General features: G+C 39.0%; 1 protein-coding gene across 1 annotated transcript in view; it reads right to left on the reverse strand.

Annotated features, from left to right (window-relative positions):
- LOC121294625 (multiple epidermal growth factor-like domains protein 11) overlaps nt 1-23,675 on the reverse strand; it is an 83,621-nt gene that overhangs the window by 56,520 nt on the left and 3,426 nt on the right. Inside the window, exons 2-3 of the mRNA XM_041218521.1 lie at nt 3,012-3,203; nt 789-912 (exon numbers count right to left, since the gene is read on the reverse strand). Of these exons, the coding sequence (XP_041074455.1) occupies nt 789-904 (116 nt within the window). The 5' untranslated portion in view covers nt 905-912; nt 3,012-3,203. The remainder of the gene's footprint in view (nt 1-788; nt 913-3,011; nt 3,204-23,675) is intronic.

A 23,675-nucleotide genomic window follows, 5' to 3' on the forward strand; every position in this document is an offset into this window, starting at 1 on the left:
TCTATATTTTTCACAACTGACATGTCCAAACACAACATCATTATTACAGTGATGGGCATGCCTGAGATTGATTCTCATCTGAGCTCTGTGATCAATCAGTTGGGGAGTTTAATTTGTATCTCTGCTTGCTGGGGACTTCTCTTTGGAAAATCAATACCCTCTGCATGTGATGGGAATAGTTACCACCCTTCTGCTTTGTCCCAGAAAAGTTACTGCTGGAGCTACAACAACTCCCTTTGCTTCTCAAGCAGAATGAACTGTATTGTCTGCTGGTTTAAAACAGACATCTGCCAATGCACTGGGTTAAAGAAAGCTCTCAGTTTGCTTGCCTTTGCTTTCCAGGAAGTCAGTAACTGCTTTACCTCCTTGGTCATGTCATCCCTGCAGTGTCTTCTGGGACAAAACATGTCATTCAATAGAGGAAGCAGCTGATTGGTTATTGACAGGAAAGGGGTGAGGACAATATCCCTCTCCAGATGAAATGATCCAGGAAGTACAAAATGGTCTAAATGCAGGACTTGCAAACAGAGATGTATTTAACCTAGTGTAGCACCAGATATCCTGTTATAGAATAAAAATACATGCTTGCTACAAAAATGCACATTTCAGAATGGATGTGCATGGCGGAGAAAATGTATGGAACAATTTTGTTGACTACAATTACTTTAAAAAATGTTAAACTTTAAAGTACAGATTTATTAAAAGTCCTGCTTGTCTAACTCTGGGTCCTGTTTATTATGAGGTCCACTCATTCTATTCTATTAAGTTGGACTCTCTTACACAGTTACCTTTCCCAGTGGCTGCACACGTTGGGGTCGTCTGGATTTAGAGAGCTAGCCGTGTTTAACATCCAGATGAGTGCCACTAGCTCTAGGATCCAAGGAAACCCCCCACACACCTTCATAGTTATACCTGGGTTAAGAAAAGCATCACTGGAATGAATATAACACACAACTCTCTGTATCTGCTCAAGCCAAAGGTGGGTATATAAAAGGTAGATTCATCTTGTGTTACTGACTACATCTGAGTGCTCAAATTCATGTTCTTATTCCTGGGAAAGTCATCATTAACATATAATACAAAGGCATGATCAACCAAAGGGTCAGTGCAGTGGTAAGATCCAGCGCCAGCACATGCCTGCCAATTAATGTTCAATCACTTCTGCCACATAGCAGGATAATAACCTGATTGCAGTTTTTCTTAATTGAATTCAGCTGAGATAGTTCCTATTAAGCAAGTGAAACCAATCAGTGAAACCAGCCAGTGAAACCAGCCAAGATAATCAAGCTGATTCCGGGCTGAGAAGAACATGTGTCTGCTGCTATGCTTCCAGTTACTCAGAAAGGGTTAACAGGAAAGCTGCTGACAACTCATTTGTCCTTTGCATAAATGCAGAAACCCGCAGTGAAGTTAACGTCATACCTCAACTGCCATTCCCACATCTGATACCACAGCACTAAGGAATATATGTACTGCAGTTACTGCTAGAGTGAAAGAAAATCAATGTGGCTTTCATTTCCCCTCAGCGAGAGTTCATCTCCGGAGTCAGAGGGTAACTTCATGTTCATTCTCATTACAGGATGATTTAATACAAACCAACACAACACTGTGCAGCCTGTTGATGGTACTGTAATCAAACATGACCTATCGGGGTCTATTTTAATGATCTAAATGTAGATCCTCAACCTGAATCTTTAAGGAGTGAAGTATTTAAATTGTATTGATGTATTGTGTATATACACACACACATACATACATACATACACATATATATATATATATATTGTAAGGTACCAGGGAGGGGGTTAAAATCCTTCCCTGCTAAAAACCTTGTGAGAATGCACATTTGGGTATTATGGGGTTTAATTGTGTAATTGTTTAATTGTTTAGTAATCCCCTGCACCTGATGGTAGTTGTAAATTAGAGCCAGGTGCAGGGTATTTAAGAGAGGCAGCCAGTCTGTTCCAGGCTGCTGTGCGTAGGGAGGCAGAAGGTGTGGTCTGCTTCCAAGCAGTCAAGGTAAAGTGCTGTGTTAAACCTTGTGAGTTGTGTTTGGGTTACAGGTAAACAGCTTAGCTGTCCTGGTTGAGTTAGGTTCCAGACTGTATAGTTAGTGCTCCAAGAAGGAGCTAGGTGTTTGTTTGTTTTGTTTAATTTATTTGATTGGTGTTTATTAAAAGTGCGCGTCAGCACTTAAATCAATTCCATTTCTGTGTCCTGGGTCTACTTTGAAAGGGGCAACGAACGTGAAAAGTGAAAGGATCTTTCACAATATATATATATATATATATATATATATATATATATATATGTATATGTATATATAAAAGGACAGTTCCCATAAAACATCTTATTCAGCATAATATAAAGCAGCCTTCTAAACTGTTTACATTATAATCCCAAAGCCTGTTGAATAGCATGGTAAAGCATAGGTAAGCATTGTAAAGCACAATGAGGTGTGGTGAAGCGTATTAAAAGCATGGCAAAGTATGATAAACTGTAGTAATGCATTGTATACCCATTGGAAAAGTACAGGTTACAGCATTGCAAACATTCCTGTGCTTGTTTAGTGTGGGAAACTCTATAAGAAAACATATCAAAGCAGAAAGTCAAAAATCCTGAGGCTATTGAAGAGGATATAAAGAACATCCCCCAAAAATGTTATTACAGAACATTTGGATAAAAAAGTTTAAATTGTACAAAGTGGATGAATCTGACTGAGTGTATTCTTAATACAGGATTTTGTATATTTTAAACAAATACAATCAAAAATCTTTTTTTTTTTTTTTATTTTCATAATAATAGCTTATAGAAATAGATAAAACCTCACTAAATCAAATGGACTTCTATATGAAGTAACACATGATTTTAGATTCAATAATAATAATAAAAATAAATAAATAAAAACATCCTCACAACTGTAGTCATATTAATCCCCTAATCAACTAGCAATCCCAGAACAGCACAGTCACAAGCCGGGCTGGGCGGCTGCATTGCTGCTCGATGCTCACCTCAGACACTGCTGACCTCCCCTGTGCTGCTGCTGCTCCAATGGGCACTCCTGAGCAAGGACCTGAACACTGTAAGAGAGGCAGAGACACTTCACACACAGGCAGGCAGGCAGGCAGGCAGGGAGACAGGGAGGCAGGGAGGCAGGGAGGCAGGGAAGCAAGCAGGCAGGTCTCTTCAAAGGCTCCCAGGCTCTGTGTGAGAGCAGCAGGGGTCAATAAAGAGATAAAGAGAGAGAAAAAGAATCACAAAGATTAAAGACAAGAGGAAGTCTCCCGAATATATATACATACAACAGAAAGCTAAAGATAATCAATAGGAGAAGCAGGTGCACTTTTTATATCCAACAACTGGAAATAAGAAGCTTGAGAAACCGTGCAGAAAATAAAGCAAAAAGGCTTTACTATATATAGGTTTGAAAGAAGGTATAACAGCAGAAGGGCTTTTGTCCAAAATACCCTGAAATAAAACATTTAAACCTACACATGTACACCTTCTTATAAAAAAGGTTTCCTTTATATATATATATATATATATATATATATATATATATATATATATATATATATATATAATTTCTAACTGTTATGTTAACAAAAAATGTGTTTCTGTGGTTAACATTTTTCATATGGGATGCAATTTGGTTTGCTTCTGTTATAACTTGATGTAAGCTAGACTGCTAAAAAAACAAAAAACAATAGTCCCATGCTTTAATCCTGGCGTATTGTACTTTTCCATTATAAGCAATTCCTTTTCTTTACACTGGCCTCTAAGCTCTAGTGATTGTATTACCCAGGGGGGTAGTATTTTACAGGTTGATTAATATCACAGCCTACTAAATACCAATAATCCTTGCATAATACCTCTACTTCATACTTCTTTTCCTTAACACATATTAAAAATGCATATCTGTTATACCTGTTGCTTCAGAAAAGGCACATGACCTGTAATCATCATTTGACTGATCTGCATCAGGGTGAAATATTTGACGTGTGCTGGCGGCTTGGCTATCAATCTTTTTTATAAACTTGTCGTCATTGCTGATTCCAAAAACGATCCTTAAGCCTTATGCATGCAATGATTGACTTCAAGAACCTAAATAAAGAGAAATTTCATGAAATGTATTTCAAATGGGAGCCTCATTCTGGGGGTCGTAGCATCAGCAGAATACAAATGTGTCTGAACAGAGACAAGACCCACCTGTGCTCCATTCTAGTAATAATGATGACATACTGAAGTCAAGCCTTTTACATGTTGACAGCCTAGTCGGAGACAAGCTGAATTATTGAATCAGGGGCCCACCGGGTCTCTCCGCAGCACACTCTCTGCACCCTGTGCTGTTGCTAATTAAGATGTAAAACATGCAACAAAAGACTGCTGCATTTTAAAACTCATAAATAATTCATTGCTTCCCCCTTAAGATACAACCTGCCCTGACCCCTTCACCATGCCAATGTCAGCACACGAAACCCTCTTTTTGAAACAAATGGCAATTTCATTGGTCTGCTAAAAGCAAGCCTGGCTAGACAGCATCTTACCCCCAGTAGGCTGAATATTTCACATGTCTTTTGTGTCATATTTTTACTGCTTAACTAGATCATTTAAAGTAGCACTTTTTTTCTGTAGTTTAGTGTGCAGTGTTATTACAGATCAGCCTGGCAGGCTGAATAAAGAGAAATCTCTTCATTAAATGGCATGAGCCCTAAATCCAAACATTTTGAAAGGCACTCATAAAGAGACACTGAGCATGATTTATCAAGGGGGGTTTGAACCACTGTGAGAAAAGGAAAATAATCAGGAAATCCGTCAAAACTAACAGCAAGCAAAGAATACTGATGACTCACGAGCGCACGAACCTTGCTTCTTACAAGTTTTACTATTTTTCTTATATTAAATGGGTCCCATTAAATGTATTTTTAAAGGTTACTGAAATATTCTGGTAACACTTTGCATGAAGTATCTTTAATTACTCAGTAAGTAGATGTGTTAACTATTAACACATAATTACAATGTTATTATACATAGCTACAATGTACTTAATGTGTAAATATTCTGCACAATATAACCCAAACCCTAACTGTTTTTTGATGCAATTATGTACTTACATATATCATGCAAAAAATGATTATGGACTTAATAATTAAATTAACATTCCAATAATGTGCAAGTTCACAAGCATTGAGTAGCCACTATGTACATGCACAGTGATTAGAGACACTTCATGTAAAGTGACACCAATATTCTTTCTAAATGCATATCTCATACTCTGTGTTCAAAATGAAATTCTCATATCAGATCCACTGATCTGTAGTTGAAACCAGTGAAACGACATTATCATTGACAGGCAAGGCATCATTGTAGTCAATCACAGGTCAGGGCACCACAGTGACTTCAGTATTTACAACAATGCCCCCTTACACCCGGTCTTAGTGCTCCTGAAAACTTAGGCAAAAAATAAGATAGTGTTAGATATTCATTTTGTGTGTGGCATTATAAATAATGGAGTGATATTGAAATAAATAAGGTGATAACAGTTACAGTTGGGCAATAAGCCTGCCTACGCGTTACTTAATCCAGTTTTGATCAGCAGTAAAGTATTTCTACTCAGCTATGTACAATATGACAGACTATCATTCTTAACTTTTATTGTGCAGAACAGTATATTGAAAACCAAACCTATATCTAAAGGCTAAGTAGGAATCAGCGCGCCGCAAGCAAGCTTTTTAACCACTGTGCAAAAGAGCCAGGCTTGTCTGGCTTCGTGCTTTTAGAGCTTTTAACCTCATCTCATCTCAGCAACAGGGGATGGACACAATCCGTAATGGTATCACACAACGCTACCCTTTACATATAGATCGAGTGAGTGTCAGTAAAACATTGAGCCCATAGTGAATTGTACAGAAGTTCTTGTTGTTCAGCAACAAGCTGCCCATGCGTGCACTGACTGCTCAGTGTGAAGAGCCCCACGCACTCCAGAGCTGGGTAATTGGTTTTTCATTGTTAGCTGTGAAAGATCTAGTCTGAAATCTGCAGCTCCCAGGGCAAGAGCCCCAAGCAAACCCAGCTTGACAATACAGATTGCCATTCGGTGTCATCAATGTCGCCACAATAAAAGAAAATTAAAATCAATATGTTTTGTGTCTGTCTGCACATGCATTCTTCCGTTTCTCTGGACTACTTTTGTATTTTGTACTTAATTACAATTTCTTTGATGAAAAAAAGACATATATTTTGTTGATTGTTATGAGAATTCAAATATATTGAAAACTATTCCTTATGCTTAACTCTGATTTTACAATACTTTTATAATACTCAAAAAATCTTGATAATGAAATGATACCATGTTTTGTACTTCTTCTTCTTCTTCTTCTTCTTCTTCTTCTTCTTCTTTAATGAAATCTAGTTTTCCAGGTGATGGGAAACAGTTTAAACACAAACTGTCTCTTCTAATTCAATAGCTAATGAATGTGTAAATGGCACATCTGCCCGTGATTGCATAACAATGTGCTGACATGTGCCATGTTTCCTACAATGGGTATGTTTACACTGCATTTGCAATTCTTCAGTGTGATGCTATCAATGCACAATGACTTTGCTGTGCACTCAGTGAATGCAAGAAGAGAACTGCAGCCAACGAGTGGTCCCATTGTTACTTTGGACAGGCTCTTGATGTTAAATGTTCACTCCAGATGGAGACCCAGCAATACAGCCAGACAGCACTGGGCTTAACAGCTTGGCAGTGCAACGAGAGTTCGGTTCAATTCACAGGGACCCCAAACATCACACCGCAGTGTTCATTTTGCAGTCTTAAGAAACAATCTCTGTGTTGCTCTATGTTATGAACACTGTATCGCATGTAAAAGTGGAACGCAGCAGCAAAAACAACACCCACAATAAGACATGTTAGAACCAGGGGTGAGCGAAAGGGGGTGCTTTTCCACTTTTGCGCGACTGGGATCCTTATTTAAAAAGTAAAGGAAGCGTTTAACTGCAGAAGGGGATTAGGTATCTCCACTGCATAATGTATGATTCCTGATAGGAGTAGATTGATCAGAAAGAGTAGAATTGCCTTGTGCAATTAACATGCTTCTTTGCACTTTAATGAATACAATGAACTGTTGGCTCAAGAAAAGCACCTTAAAGGAGAGCCCATTCATTCTTATGATTCACAATTGCCATTTACAGACTGTACCACAAGAAAACGATGAAGAGTTAAAAGAGATACAGTGTTTAGTTTCAGTTTGGAACAGGCAGCCGAACTGTTCAGAGTAATGGAATTGAGAACGGCTTCAACATTTCGGAGCTGCTTGTGACTGAGAACATCTCGTCCTTTAGGAGCGCTTCCAATTTTGTCAGCCCTGTAGGGTTTTCTACTGAACTCAGTGAAGAGGAAATGATCTAACCTGGGGACAGTTCAAACTGTGCTCACTAATACAAGACAGAGGACACCTGTGTCAACAGAATGAATAACAGACCAACTTTACTAAGCATATAGTATAAACTTTTATCCTCATATCATTAATCCAAAACTTATATAAAACCACTTTTAAAGAGCCCCTTACAGTACCCCTTGAAAATTGGGGTCAGAGTGGGGTTAGGGTTGGGGTTAAGGTTAAGTTTAGTGTTGGGTTTGATATTGGGTTTGGGGTTGTGGTTGGGGTTGTGGTTGGGTTTGAGTTAGGGTTAAATTAGGGGTTGGGGTTGGGATTGGGATTGGGTTTGGGGTTAGGTTAAATTTAGTGTTGGGGTTGGAGGTGGGGTTAGCGTTAGGGTTGGTTTAGGGTTGGGGTTGGGGTTGGGGGTGGGGTTAGTGTTAGGGTTAAGTTTAGGGTTGGGGTTGGGGTTTCCGTTACATAAGAAGAACATAAGAAAGTTTACAAACGAGAGGAGGCCATTCGGCCCATCTTGCTCGTTTGGTTGTTAGTAGCTTATTGATCCCAAAATCTCATCAAGCAGCTTCTTGAAGGATCCCAGGGTGTCAGCTTCAACAACATTACTGGGGAGTTGATTCCAGACCCTTACAATTTTCTGTTCTGAATGCCCCTTTTTCTAAACTCCATTTGTGACCTCTGGTCCTTGTTTCTTTTTTCAGGCTGAAAAAGTCCCTTGGGTCGACACTGTCAATACCTTTTAGAATTTTGAATGCTTGAATTAGGTCGCCACGTAGTCTTCTTTGTTCAAGACTGAACAGATTCAATTCTTTTAGCCTGTCTGCATATGACATGCCTTTTAAGCCCGGAATAATTCTGGTCGCTCTTCTTTGCACTCTTTCTAGAGCAGCAATATTTTTTTTATAGCGAGGTGACCAGAACTGAACACAATATTCAAGATGAGGTCTTACTAGTGCATTGTACAGTTTTAACATTACTTCCCTTGATTTAAATTCAACACTTTTCACAATGTATCCGAGCATCTTGTTAGCCTTTTTTATAGCTTCCCCACATTGTCTAGATGAAGACATTTCTGAGTCAACAAAAACTCCTAGGTCTTTTTCATAGATTCCTTCTCCAATTTCAACATCTCCCATATGATATTTATAATGTACATTTTTATTTCCTGCGTGCAGTACCTTACACTTTTCTCTATTAAATGTCATTTGCCATGTGTCTGCCCAGTTCTGAATCTTGTCTAGATCATTTTGAATGACCTTTGCTGCTGCAACAGTGTTTGCCACTCCTCCTACTTTTGTGTCGTCTGCAAATTTAACAAGTTTGCTTACTATACCAGAATCTAAATCATTAATGTAGATTAGGAATAGCAGAGGACCTAATACTGATCCCTGTGGTACACCGCTGGTTACCACACTCCATTCTGAGGTTTTTCCTCTAATCAGTACTTTCTGTTTTCTACATGTTAACCACTCCCTAATCCATGTACATGTGTTTCCTTGAATCCCAACTGCGTTCAGTTTGAGAATTAATCTTTTGTGCGGGACTTTGTCAAAAGCTTTCTGGAAATCTAAATAAACCATGTCATATGCTTTGCAATTATCCATTATCGATGTTGCATCCTCAAAAAAATCAAGCAAGTTAGTTAGGCACGATCTCCCTTTCCTAAAACCATGTTGACTGTCTCCCAGTACCCTGTTACCATATAGGTAATTTTCCATTTTGGATCTTATTATAGTTTCCATAAGTTTGCATATAATAGAAGTCAGGCTTACTGGTCTGTAGTTACCTGGTTCAGTTTTGTTTCCCTTTTTACGATCGGTATTACGTTTGCAATTTTCCAGTCTGTCGGTACCACCCCTGTGTCAAGAGACTGCTGCATGATCTTGGTTAGCGGTTTGTAAATTACTTCTTTCATTTCTTTGAGTACTACTGGGAGGATCTCATCCGGCCCAGGGGATTTGTTTATTTTAAGAGCTCCTAGTCCCTTTAACACTTCTGCCTCAGTTATGCTAAAGTTATTTAAAACTGGATAGGAACTGGATGACATGTGGGGCATGTTGTCAGTATCTTCCTTTGTAAAAACTTGTGAAAAGTAATCATTTAATATATTTGCTATTTTTTTTTCTTCATCTACGATTTTGCCATTTGTATCTCTTAAACATTTAGAGATCATCAACATTAAGGTTAGGATTCCCCGAGATTGTGGGTGAAGCAGGGCTGTTTTGATTATGGATTTATTTTCAATTAATTTAATTTCAAGCAGTCCATTCTATTTGCTCAATGATTTTTGTTTAGGTCTCGTCTGTGTTCTGAATTATTATTAACTAAAGCTCAGTTATTATTGGCATTGAATATACATGTTAAACATGTACATCATATAATATTTACACCACAGTTGTTCAACACAAATATGTTGAAACACAGAGCACAGCTACTTTCCAGAGGAAGAGAACAGGATTGAGCAGACACATTCCGGCTCTCTTTGACCATCTGCTTCGTCTGACCTTATAGGGTTTTTAAAGCCTAAATTGTACACAACAATAGATCCATTTTATAGATCACATCAATTTAAATCAGACATTATACTTTTTATAGTCTAACCAGTAGTTTTTGTAGTTTTCCCATGCTTTTATCATGGTTATGTTAAGCATTTACAGTGTCTTAGTACAGTACCTGGTTTGACATGTATATTAATATGCTTTACTATACCTCACTATTCTTTACAATACACACACACACGTTAGGGTTAGAGTTAGGGTTAAGATTAGGATTAGGATTAGAGGTAGGGTTAGAGTTACAGTTAGGGTTAGGTAAATTAATAATTAAAAATGTATTATTACTTCATTGTTTGTGATGTTCTGAGGAAAAAGCTCTTCTGAGTCTTAATTAAATCCATGTAGCACATCGACACTGCACCACATTAACACTTCATTACAGTAATACAGTCATTCTAACCCCTCAAGAAAAGCTGCTCACACATTCATGAGGCCACGCTAAAGCTTCCATTACAACCAAACTGCAGGACATCCAACTGGATTCATTTATTACCAGCGCACCCCCCAGCAGGCTCAATTAGACTCACTGCCGGCATAATTATTCAAGCCATGAATGTCAATATAATAAGAGGATAATATGCTGTTCATCACAATTCTCCTACAAATGAACTGCTCCACATTAAACCCCTGGTACAGCTTTGAGAGCTCAATATTTACACATGCCTGCGTGCGCGATTGCAGCATTAGGTTCAGCTACAACAATTCAGCAAAGTTTAAAAAGTGCACTCATAAACAAACACCAATATAAAAAGTTAACAAAAGGTGCAGTGAAAATATGAAAAAAAATAAACAAACATGGAGCAATACCTCTGCTTTACTTCATAAAATTGAAACAGTACACATTTGCCCAATTTATTGCATGAACCAAAATGTACACTTCCCCTAAAATGTTCTCTTTTTCAGCATAAAAGAATGACTGAAACAGGTGCTTAAGAGAGGTTGTTCCTGATAGTAAACATCTAGTCCTGTTCTTTTTCATTATATAGCCATTTGAAAAGCGGTCTGAATTGCACAGGGAATGCAGCTCCTGAGGGCTCACATTGTCATGCAGGGTGAGGCAGCTGCCCTGGCTCACAATGCCAGCAAGGGGAGGAGCACTTAGTATTAGGAGCCACCTGGTTCCCACTGCAGCTGGAATGCTGGTCATGAGCCAGAGAAGCCAGCTCTGCTGCCAGTTTGATTTACCTGCTAAATTGTGGCGTGTCGCTAGATTCCATGCCTGCAGCACGTTGTATACAGGGCTCTGAGATACCAGGCACGACTCAAGGATCTGCAGCAGACTTGTAAATGTATTTTGTATTTTGTGGCTACACCGCAGTCAGCAGAAATGTGGAAGGTACACGCGAGAAGCAGCCCAATCTATCACACAGGCTGCATGGAACAGAGTCTCAATTCATGTATTTTAAACAGATACTAGTGTAACACTGAGAGGAGGAGGCTAAAATAACAACACAGCTGTCAGGGCAATTTTCTGCACCACCAGTTTTACACTGTTTCTTGTTACTCCTCTAAAGTTTTTTTTATCTCATTTTTAATTGTTGTCGCTCTGAGTCATCGGTTCTGTACACATCCACGGAGGAAGAATGCTCAACAGCTTAAGATTGGAGGCTCACCCTTGAAGAGCCACCCTTCTGTCCTGGATGTACACACACAGGTATTGCTGCTCTCACAATGCAGTTATTACAGTAGCAATCCGTTCTTTATTTTGTTTTCATTTGATTCCACTTTTGGGAGTTTCCTTTTAATAAAAGATAATGAATTGCATATAACTGGGATGGAAGTTTCCAATAGAAAATACATTCAAGGCCATTTGGTATAGAATGGTCACTTGTCTAATGTACAAAAGGGCTTGTTGGCTGTTCCTTGCTTTTCTAAGCAGATTTGACTTTTCCAAAGTTGTTTATTTGGAGGTGCAACAGCAGGCAGGTCTGAAAGAATGGACTAAGATGCCCATCTTGACACGTCAGTATTACCTAGTCAGAACCCTATTCAGGAACAGCTTGAAACAGCCCTAATGTACAATGTACATATACAACACATAATGCATGTATTATTTTGTCCTAATACTGTGACATGCACCTGATTGTATGTAGTTACAGGGCAACTCGAGTGAATAACAGGGGGTGGTCTTCCACACCAGTGCTTCCAAAACGAGGTTTTTGACAAACGTCATTTATAATAACGAAACTATTATCTAATGGCATTATTTATGATTAGAGCTTTTTAATGGCCATGAGACCCATTGCTGCTGATGCTCCTGTCAGGGAAAGACAAATACATTAATAATGCAGTGAGAGAGAGAGAGAGAGAGAGAGAGAGAAGGAGAGAGAGAGAGAGAGAGAGAGAGAGAGAGAGAGAGAGAGAGAGAGAGAGAGAGAGAGAGAGAGAGAGAGAGAGAGAGAGAGAGAGAGAGAGAGAGAGAGAGAGAGAGAGAGAGAGAGAGAGAGAGAAAAGCAAAGAGTTTATAGAGCCATCTCCAGCCAAACTGACAAACCGTTGCTGGCAGCTTCAATGAAATCCCAGCTGAGCTTGTGAATTGAATGAACGCGTGAGCCCAACCTTTCCTGTTTCTTTCTTAAAGGGAGGTTAAATTCTCTTGAAGGCACTGTTGGGAAGTGAGGACGCTGCACAGCAGAGCTCAAGGGAGTAATTTGAATAGCACTGACACTCAAAATATGCATAGGGCTTTTCTTTTCTGCAGTGTTTGCTATAGTGCTCATGTCACGTATACTGATGCTGCAGTTTCACACAGGCTGCTGCCACGGTATCTCTTCACTGCTTTTGTTAATAATAATCATGTACTATCTGTCCCATATGGGGGAAGCTGTTCCAAAAGGATTTATGGTCCCAGGGGATCAGGAGAATCTCTGATGAAGGGGGTGCAGGGGGTGAATCAGGAGAATCTCTGACAAGGAGGAGGTGTTAGGGGTGAGGAGGGGAGCATGACTGCTCCTTAGATGCAGGGGAGCCAAGTTAATTCTGGAGTCGCCAATGGCAACCTGAGAGAGATTCTTAGAGTACATAAATGAAGAAGGCTCTGCAGGTAGCATAGACTGCAATTTCAAGTAAAGCACCTTCCTCTGACTGTGAATATGCATCCCCTGCCACAGCCGTAAATACAAAAAGGTAGAACGTCATGTATGTGCATTAACTGCACTGTCATTAGGGACATGCAAAAAAGTCATACAGGAGTGACGGTATAAGACCATCACACACACACACACACAAAGGCAAAAACAAGTGTGCACACTGAATTTGTCTATGGGGCTGTTAATACAATCTTACTAATACACATAGAAACTACACAGAAAAAGCACATGCACTTCTATTAATTTTACACCAGTCAGTCTGTCACCATTAACAGGGATTTTGTCAGTAAATAAGACAGCATATTCACAGACACAGCGTAGTGATTTGATTATATATGCACAGGTGAATTGCATTCTGCTATTTTCTAAAAAAACCCTATTCCAGGGTGGTCTTCAGCCTTTTCTTTGCTAATTAACCTCTTGTGATCCCACATCACTGCCTGAATTGGAAAGGATTAGTCATCGTCATTAAGGGCGAAAATTAATGCTGGCAGTCCCTGGCACTGCTGGGGGCCCCTCTGGGATTGGTTTGAAGTGACACGTCCTTGGGGTCTGTATTTATACCTGTCTGAACACTAAGATTTCCTGCAGAGCCAGCGTGTCCATGTTGGGGGTCCTTGCAGACTCCGATGCCAATGGGACTCAAGGCTTACTCTAAAAAGGACGGTCAACTATGGTGCACAGATCCAATGGCATAAATATATCACATATTAGGAATTCATCCTGAAATGCAAATTTCCCAACTGCTAAATTCAAAATAATGAGAAAATCATAAGAAATATGAATTTGAGTCCAGACCAGATACCACGTTCCCAGAATATAAACTAATCTTATCCCTCAGTTGCCATTAAGAAGTTCATATTGGAAACATGCATTGATTGCTGATGAAGCGTTGGTTATCTGGTATTGCCCCTGCCCTGTAGATTAGATGCTAAATAAGTTGCTAATGTAAATTACATTTTTTTTTTTTTTAAATATCATTAAAACTTGATAATAACATACAGAATAAATCCTTGGGTATTAAGGACATGACTATGACAAGGCATAACTCACAAATTAAAACACTTGCTTTTATTTTTTCTTCTTTCTATTTTTATTTTCAGCACTGCGAGAAAGATCTGCATACAATTGGACACAAAAGAAAATCTGGGTGATTCTATTCTAACACAAGCTTAAAAAGATTTTAACAATCGTTGCTATAATAAAAAAAATGAAACGTTTAGAAACTGTTGGAAACTGCTTGGAAAATGTACCCAGAACGGGATTAATTAACGCTATACACAATCTACATTAGAAAGCTGCTATAGTCATCAATTATCACTGCTTGGAAAAAGATTCAAAGGTGTTGTATTATCATCCAATATCTTACCTTTCCAGCACTCAGGCAGGCATTTTCTATCTCCCTGATAAACAGAGTCACTTCCAATCATTTTGTACCTGTTATGGTGACAAATAAACTGTTAAAGATGGTCTTTTCAGTTAGCTACAAAGATCTAGTGTGTATCCATTGGTCACTGTCTTCTGTATAATTCATGAGATGACTCCTCTGTGTATTTAGTTATACAGTGCTAGTCAAATGCTGTTTAATTTACAATCTTCACTCCGATCCATTGATTATGGTTACAACGCTCTTGCTGAATAAGCTTAACGTGCTAACAGTGGGACACATGTGTAAGACCTTTCCAATAGCATGGAAATCCATCAGGGTGCAGAAGACCCCACAAGAGGATTTCATGTGAGCATTGTTGAGAAATGGGCATTTAACAGGTTAGACAGAAAAATCCTTAGAAAAACACATTCAAAACGTAAAAAAAAAAAAACACCTCCCAGTATGGTAAGATGTGTCAGATTTTGTCTAGAAGAGCCAAGTTTATATGTGCATGTACATTATTTAAATTGTAATTTCATTTTTATGAAACACTCCAAAAAGCCTTTAAATGAAGATGGTGATTAGCTTACCAGGGCTGAAAGAGTCCTGATTAAGATTGGTTTGATCCTGGTCTACTGCTGATAGAAACAAAGTGATCTGAAATCACTTCCAACTCGGTCTATCAGGTGAAACCGTGGCATAAGAATCAAAGTGGCTAGCTCTGTGTCTAAATTGCTTAGATTCTTGTGGAATTTAGGAGCGAGTTCCAAATGAATGAAGACTTGTTCTCTGTCACTCTATTTAAACACACAGTATTTCCTGACAAAACATAAAGAAAAGCAGCTGCTACAATACACTTTTCCTCTGGGCAAGAACACTTTTACAACGCAGATCCTAATTGGTTAGAACAAGGAATGATTCTGTTCTTCAGAGTTTTGAACCATTTACTTGATACTGGTGTTTTTGCTAATAAAAAAGCAAAGCATCCCCCATGGCACAATGTAATGTGTAGCAAACAACTCTGCCAGCATGAACAGAGACTTATTAACAGTGTTGCTACCTGAGCTACAAATTCACAGGCATGCCTAAATGTGGTTTGTGAGATCTGAGTTTTTGACTGCCCAGCAACCTTCCTAGAGGAAATACAGCTAGTGTTTTTCATTCCTCATCTCACGTCTTCAAAGGGTGCACACCGACGCTGAAGGCAGGCTGCTTTGTTCTCGGCTGGGTCCCCTTTGAAGTAGGAGGCTAAAGCCACCAGATACCCTGCCACTAATAACATAGCGAGATATGGGCTTCACTGCAGCAGAACAGCACATCAACATACCGCTCTCATGCCATGGGCATTATGACTAAACACTAGCTGACTCAAAAAAGCACACTGCAACGCAAATAGCCACGAGGTATAGAAAATGCGACAGCCTAAAGCATGGTCCTCACCTGTGTCTCTGTCAATCCATTCCAGTTGAAGCCTGGTCTTTAATTAGTTTACTGAAATCCAGGAAGCACTGGTCTAGAGCATGTTTTGCATTGGTATAATGCTGGTCAGTGTGTACAGGGAGATTTGGATTCTGCTTCTAGATGTTCTGCTTTTCCTAAATACTGAGCAACTGATGTACATTTGTAAATGATCCCTGTGCAGTGGCTATGCAATCCAAGAATGCGCTTTGAGGTGTTCTACATCTGATTGATTGATATTTTAACTATGTAAATGCTGGTGGTGCTATTATCTGACTCAGACTCCCTCAGTGTATGTCTGTGTGTGGGTTTTTTTTTTTCCAAAACGAGAATGAAAGGCTACACAGTGAAATTCTAAATGCAGTAATGCATTGCAGCACTTTGGGGAAAACTACAAGTAATTTCCATCCTATTGATCCTGTCCCGGCACCAATGACACACTGAGTTATTTAGGAAATTTAATTCAAGTGCGCGCTTTGCTGGAAACTCCAGGTTCGGTTAGCAAGCATGGCTAGACATTTTAACATTCAGATGTTAACAAAATGCATCATTTGATTACAAATCGGTTTTAAATTACAACTATGAAATGTATGCAGGCGGTTTTACTGGCAGATTTGGCTTTGTCATCATTGGATCATTTCAAAAACATGTGGTTTCTCATGCAGACAAACCCCACTGCTAAATAATAACCTGTCATTTACAAAAGCACAGGCAAGTACAGCAGTGATTTCTATAAGGAGATTCAGAACTGCTTGACTGGATTCTATTATAAGCCATGTATACGTTTGTTAGGTATACATATGTTATGTATATGTATATATATATAGAAGTATATATATCTAATATATATATTATATAATATATATATATATATATATATATAATAAACACATATATATATATATATGTACACAAACCAGTATGTCTTTTTGTCCCCCTTTATACTGAGTGAGTCAGTATAAAGCAGCTACTTGAGGTCCTTCTATTTCTACTTGCTGTCAAAACTAACTCATCACATCAGCGACAGACGAGTCAATGCATAAGAATTGCTACTCACAAAACCTCTTGCCATCAAAAAATCCTGCAGAATTTTGAAATGTTAAAAAAAAAAACATTTCAAATCAGATTTCATAAGACAATATCATATATCATTTATGTCTTACTTCCATCAATATCTGTTTCAATTTTTTCATTTTATCACAAACATTTTATTAAAATCCATTACTCAAAAATATGTTCTTTGAGATCTTGAGACTTTCTTATGAACAACAGCAGAAACTTTTCTTGGAAAAAGACCAGCTGCTTGACGACTGGGTTTAAAAGCAGGGAAGTATGTTCATGCTTTTCCGAGCAGAACAGGCAGGTGGGCTGAAGTCCTTGGAGACCCGCATTGTCATTAAGACAAACTAGAACAAAATTGAGCAATCCATTAATGACCTGACTGCTCCCCGTGGTCCTGATACTTCTAAGCTGTCACTCTTATAAACTGTCAACTCGGCAATACCTGAGCTTCAGCGAGGAGATCAGAAATCCTCCCTCCTGGGACAATGGTTTACCACAGCGATCATGTCTACTCAGCTATCTGGGAAATATCACTTATTCAGCCAACTGTTCCACTGCAGAAGCTCCTAGGACGAGGATTTAACATCTCAACCACAGACTCGGTTAGTGGGATGCTTGCTTTGTTTAGTTTGTTTTCTAGCAATGTATAGCCTAATAATGGAGTGCAGTGTTACTTTTCAGAGTCCTCGGAGACCTGCTGAGAGAATGCGAGCACAAAGGCTTATTATTTGAATGCACATTGCAGCAGACTGCCTCTCAGGATTCTGGCAGCTCCTAATGCACTTTACAGTGAATGCTCGGCCACCAAGAAAATCAATGAACAACCCTGCCTCTCTCAGGAAGACACTCTGCCCCACTCCATAGGTACAGTTTAGTGCCAGCATGAAACATCATTGAAGCCATACAATCCTCTACCACTACCAGCAGCAGGCGCTATTAACTAAGATGAACCAAATGACATACAAAGCCCCATGTCACTATACAGTGTCTGCATAATAAGTCATTCCCCCCCCAATTTCAAAGAACGAGTCCCAATGTCCCTCGAGATATCATGTAGGACAGGGGGTGCACAATCCAGTCCTCAAGCTCCTGAGACCAGGTCTTCTGTTTAAACTCCTCCAGGTCTCAATAAACGAAAACTAGAAAACCAGGAGGGACTGGATTAGTGGACCCCTGGTGTAGGAGACGCCCCTCTCCCTATCAGCCCCAAAGAGCAGGGAACAAAACATACAGGTAGCGCTGGAAATGTGCGCCAGGTCAGTGATGGGCTATGCGTGGGTGAGATATGCATTGTAGTAACCCAGCGGTCCCCTCCATTGAAGATGGAGCTGGATGATGTGTCTGCTGATTGGTTTGCCATGGTGAAGGCAGGCTCCCTCCATCAGGGTAGTTAAGAACCAGTGAGCTCTCGACTGGCATCCTGAGACACCTGCACCTCTAAGGGGATGGCAGCCCTAAACTTGCAGGTGCGCTTTAATGACAAATTGGCACAAGTTAAAAAAAACACTCATTAGGCTGCCATTCCATTTCCTTCTCTCTCTGGAATAAGAAATGCAGTACAGTACATTATCACGGTTGCAGGTAAATGAGGTAACTCCAAGTCCATTTGGTTTTGCTTCTTTGAGCTACAGTAAAGTTGGCAGCTGACGTTCATAGCTCCCCAATGCTGCAGATACAAGAGAGAGTGCGTCTGTTTAGTTCAGAGTGGAAATGTATACAAACTAGACAGCCAACAAGGTCCGATTTCTAATGAGGTAGAATGAATCATTAGAACAGGACTCTCAACTACGGAAGAATGTAGCAATCTGAATATATATATGTAAACTTGTGGGACAAATTACTTATCTGGATTGAACAGGATTCTCGCTCACTAAATATATGGCTTATTCTATATGTATTGATTTTCAAAAAGAATATCTAAGAATAGGCTCCTTTCAAGTCAGTATCCCTAAGGAAAGGGAGATTTTCTGAAGAATAAAAAAGCGTCAGATCTTGAAATTGAATGGTAGAAGAGGAACAGTCACAGGGATCCTCCTATCTCTGGATACCTGTGCTATAGCACAATGCTCCCAGTGTATAGAAAGCATGTAAACTTGAAACTCTATTTGAGAACTTGGTGAATTATTCCTTTAAACATGCACACTGCAGGAGATGCACAATTAGACCCAGGGCCTTGGCTGAGAAAATGCAGCTCCTTGATTTCATTAGTTTCATTAGTTCTATTCATAGCTTCAAGGCATTTTCTAATAGAAAACTCGCATGACTATTTCTGATAAGAACAGAATCAGATCTCAATCAATCATCAGCACCTCTCAAATCTCATTTCCTTTGATGGAGAAGAACAGCATCACAGGCAGCCTCTCTGGAGAGTCGCGGTGGAATTCTCTCCCATCACACAGTCAGCAAAACTGAGATCTGTATAGTGAGGCACACAAACAGTTTCTGCAAGTCTGTTGATCCTAGATGAAGAGATTTTCAAGAACAATTGATGCAGAGGAGCTACTCAGCCCTAGAGGCAAACTCCAGCCTGGTCAGTCTCTACTTTACCTCCTTGGGGAACTAAAGTTTACCAAGTTCACTTTTCACAGTCATTTAGCATTCACCATAGTTTACCATCGTTTGCCTTTTTTTTCTATGCCATAAGATCAGATTTGATGTTTTCTGGCCTTTGCCCTATAATTGTGTCTGATGTTGGTCTGTCTTGCTAATGAAATATTAACAGCTGCAGGTAATGCAATGAACAAACACATTGGTAACTGGCCCTCCCTGTTCTGCTGTGCTGATCAGCTAAGACATGGTATCAAAACCACCTGACCCTCTGGACAAAACATTAGTTTTTTTCCTTTATGTTTAACTCTAGAGAAACTGTCACTATCCATTTAATCCTGGCTTTCTAATGGCCCTAATGCATTACTCTTTTCAGAACATGGTCACTTGTTTAGCCTGCGACCCTTTTTCCGAAGGGCATTAGGTCCTTGTAAAGAAGTAATGTATGTTTCCTCAAGTGAACACAATATATTTCTTCTTTTGTCAGCTCTGTGCTCACACTGCAAGGCAAGAGGCCTCCTGAGAGCTAAAAGCCTTTTACTGGGCTATTCAGCATATCTAACACTGACAGAGGCTCACTCTGGTTTTGGGCACATTAATATCCCATTTGTGAGGGGGGAGGCGGGGTTGGGAGGGGGGCATTCATGAGCTTTGTTTGTTTGTTCCTTTACCCGCTTCCTGTCCTGTCCTGTCAGCCAGAAGAGTATTCTTCTGTTTTCAGAATAAAGCGGCTACTGTACAAGAAAGCTTGGGGCGCAGACATTAAAAGAGGTTTTATTTATGTTGCAACCTTGTATCCTCTTGTGCGCTGTTTCTCCTAGCAAGCTGTTCTTATAACTGAGGCTGTAAATATACGTGAAACAGATTTAGACGTTTACAAGTTTTCATTCCCGTTTAAGCAGACATATACATTTAAAATGGATTTAATATTTATAGCCGTGGTTATTTATTTTGAATCTCACTGAAACTAAAAATAAAATGTTGTATTTGCTGAAGAATAATGCAAATTATTTCCCAGTGTAAACTGGAACATGCATGGGTGCCAATACATTTTGTCCTTGGAAATTCTCGTGAGTGTATTCCGCAGCGAACGCTCCTTCATTAATCAACGCTAATTAAATGTACTGACCCAGCAAACACTCGGATTGCTAGCTGAAAGGGTTTACTAGACTGCAAAACGCAGAAATAAAATTGTGGGATGTATGAGAAAATGAACGAATGGTTGTTTTAACACTAGGAGAAGATTAATGTTTCCTGTATTAGAAAAAAACATACGAGTGCTAAAAAGGTGGCACCTCTGGCTAGGTTGAAAGAATCCTATTCAAAGATGTAAAAAAAAAAAAAAATCTGTGCTTTAAAAAGTCTTCATATATTTGTAAAATACAAAAATATAGAACCAAACAAAAAAATCTCAAATACTGTACAATAAATACCATCAGTTTCAGTTGCTTCAGTTCCAACTGCTTTGATCAGAAATCTGTACCCCAGACCTGACTACATCATTAGTTTTCCATTAAGAAATATGACATTTACATCACTGAATAATGAACTATTTTTGCCAAGGTAGTGTTTGAAGTTTTCCCGTGCCTTTTCAATGGTTATACTATGCATTTACCATAGTTGCCCTGCTTTGCCATGTTTAGTAATATGCTTTACCATACTTTGTTATTATTTACAATGCTTACCTATGCTTCAACATGCTTTCACTATACTGTATTACACTTTGCTATGCTTTCACTAGGGGAAACATTCATTTGCTACAAATACAGTATTTTGAAAATGAAGTAGCTTCAGATTACAGTACACTTGCACACGTTGGTGTTGCCTCGACAGTGTTTGCAGTGATTCTGAATGGTATTGGAATTTCACAAGTAATGCCCTGTATTCAGTGTTTCATTTAATACTGTACCCAAGTTAAACAAAAACCTTATACATTTTCCAAAATCTAAACAACAACACCAAAACCCACCGAAATGATACATCTTTACCAACAAAAACAGGAATAAGCATTTCAAAAATCTAACAAAAATCCTTCAATGCCATTACATTGATCTAGGTATCGTCCAGGGGGAAGGGGTGGGGGTGCATTTGCCCATAACTAAAAAACCATAATGAAAGTTGACTGATGAATGTTATTAAAAAATATGCCATTTAATTAAGCTAAAAGCTTTTTTTTTTCCTTTCATAGTCAAAACAAAAGATGCATTACAAAATTGCAATGCAAAGTTATGACAAATGCGTCTAAGATAAATTGCTACTGTGCACGCCATGCTCTCATAGTAATATGCATGTGAATCTACAGCGTGCGACCTGTTCCCAGTTCAGTTAGTCTTCACGTCCAGCCTGGGACTTTCAGTTCTGATTTGCAGCCCACCTTGCAGCTCCTTAAAAGCCATCCTCCCACCAATTATAACAAAATACTCATGGCCAGATTTTCCTGTAGATTATTCAGTCTTCTCTTCCTTATAATAATAACAATCATCTTTATTTTTACATTTTGCCTTTCACAGTGGACCACCATCACAAAGTGCTTTACAAGATACGAGACTAGGGTATGTGAACTATGCATCAGATGCAGAGTCACTTGCAAGAACGTCTCACCTGAAAGACGGAGCACAAGGAGGTTTTGCGACTTGCTCAGGGTCACACAGTGAGTCAGTGGCTGAGCTGGGATTTGAACCTGGCACCTCCTGGTTACAAGCCCCTCAATTATGGCTTGCTGAAATAAGTGTGGTTTGTGATACTAGGATAGGGGGGGTCCGTATAGCTATACAGTAGTGTGCAAATGTATTAAAACACCTCAAGATGTGGCATATATATCCTTTATATACCTACCTGCATGAAAACCTCAGGGTGGGAGAATTTCAATCTCCACTCAGTAATCAGTGATATAGAAACAACAGGCACTCATGTATGAAAATGTTAGACCACTTTGTGCTTTAATCAGTTGTCTTAAACAACTTCTAAAAAGTCTCATGCATTTTACCATGTGAGACTCTGTGTTCCATTCTGTTTTAAATGAATTGCATGTGTGGCCATGTTAAAGTCATCAGTTAAATTAGACAATCGCTAATTTGCCTACATTGACAGTTTTCCAAGACTTGATTTCATATGCACACCAATCAAAACATCAGAAGCAATGGGGTGTATAATACATGGCACACGGCTGTATATTACACTGTATTACTATTACTCTTTAAAAAATCAACAAGCGGTCAATTAAAAAAATATATTAAATGAGCCTTCAAAGAATGCAGTTTATTTTAGTATTTCTAAACAGATCTATCACAATGCTGAAGGAAACAAAACAAGGTCAATTCACAGGCAAAGCCACTGCAATCAAAATGGCACCTTTTAAGCTTGCACTGTATTTACCAAAGGGAGAAACACATTTCACTATTCCTAATCAAGCTGGATGGGGTGTGCTGTCTAAAAAAAGAACAGGTTTTAAAAGCAACGGATCATCTGTCAGAAAACAATGAAACCATTTACTGCAGCTTTCCGGCTCAGGGCAATTCTTTCTGTGGAAAGTGAGGTTTCTCTGGTGTGGAAATAACAGGTTTTATACAAAACTGTTTTTCAAAAATCTGAATGTCATGAAATAAAGTTTTATTTTTTTCCCCCAGTAATATGTCTACTTACACACATTAAAAAATACAAAAAAATAACAAGCAACAAATCCATAATAAACACAATAGATCAGATTTATAAATATCTGTTGGTCTGAAATCTAAATTTGCACAGTTTATTTTCACAATAATTATGCAAACTACATTTTGGACTACAGGTGATAAATATGGCCCAAAAGGATGAAACAAAACCAGGAATTAATACATGAAAAGCCCTGTGTTAGTATTAAATTAAATTTCCATTAAAGCAGAACAGGTGAACAGCAATGAAACAGGAGGAGATTGTCAAATAAAGACATGAATTAAATACAAAAGTCTGGCACTGCCATTGCAGTTATAAAGTGTAGCTCCAGTATGGCGGCGCCATCAACTTTGATTTAATTCAGGCCTGGGCTTTCCAAGTAAACTAGCTAGCTCAACCAGAAAAACAACAGCAGCCAAAAACCAAACGGCAGCCAAATTTAACATTGGTATCTAAAGTAAGCCTAGTGTGTGCGCGCGCCTGTGTGTGCGTGTGTGTGTGTGTGCGAGCGTGTGTGTGTGTGTGTGTGTGTGTGTGTGTGTGT

The sequence above is a fragment of the Polyodon spathula genome, chromosome 19 (assembly GCF_017654505.1).
Source record: "Polyodon spathula isolate WHYD16114869_AA chromosome 19, ASM1765450v1, whole genome shotgun sequence".
Classification (NCBI taxonomy): Eukaryota; Metazoa; Chordata; class Actinopteri; order Acipenseriformes; family Polyodontidae; genus Polyodon; species Polyodon spathula.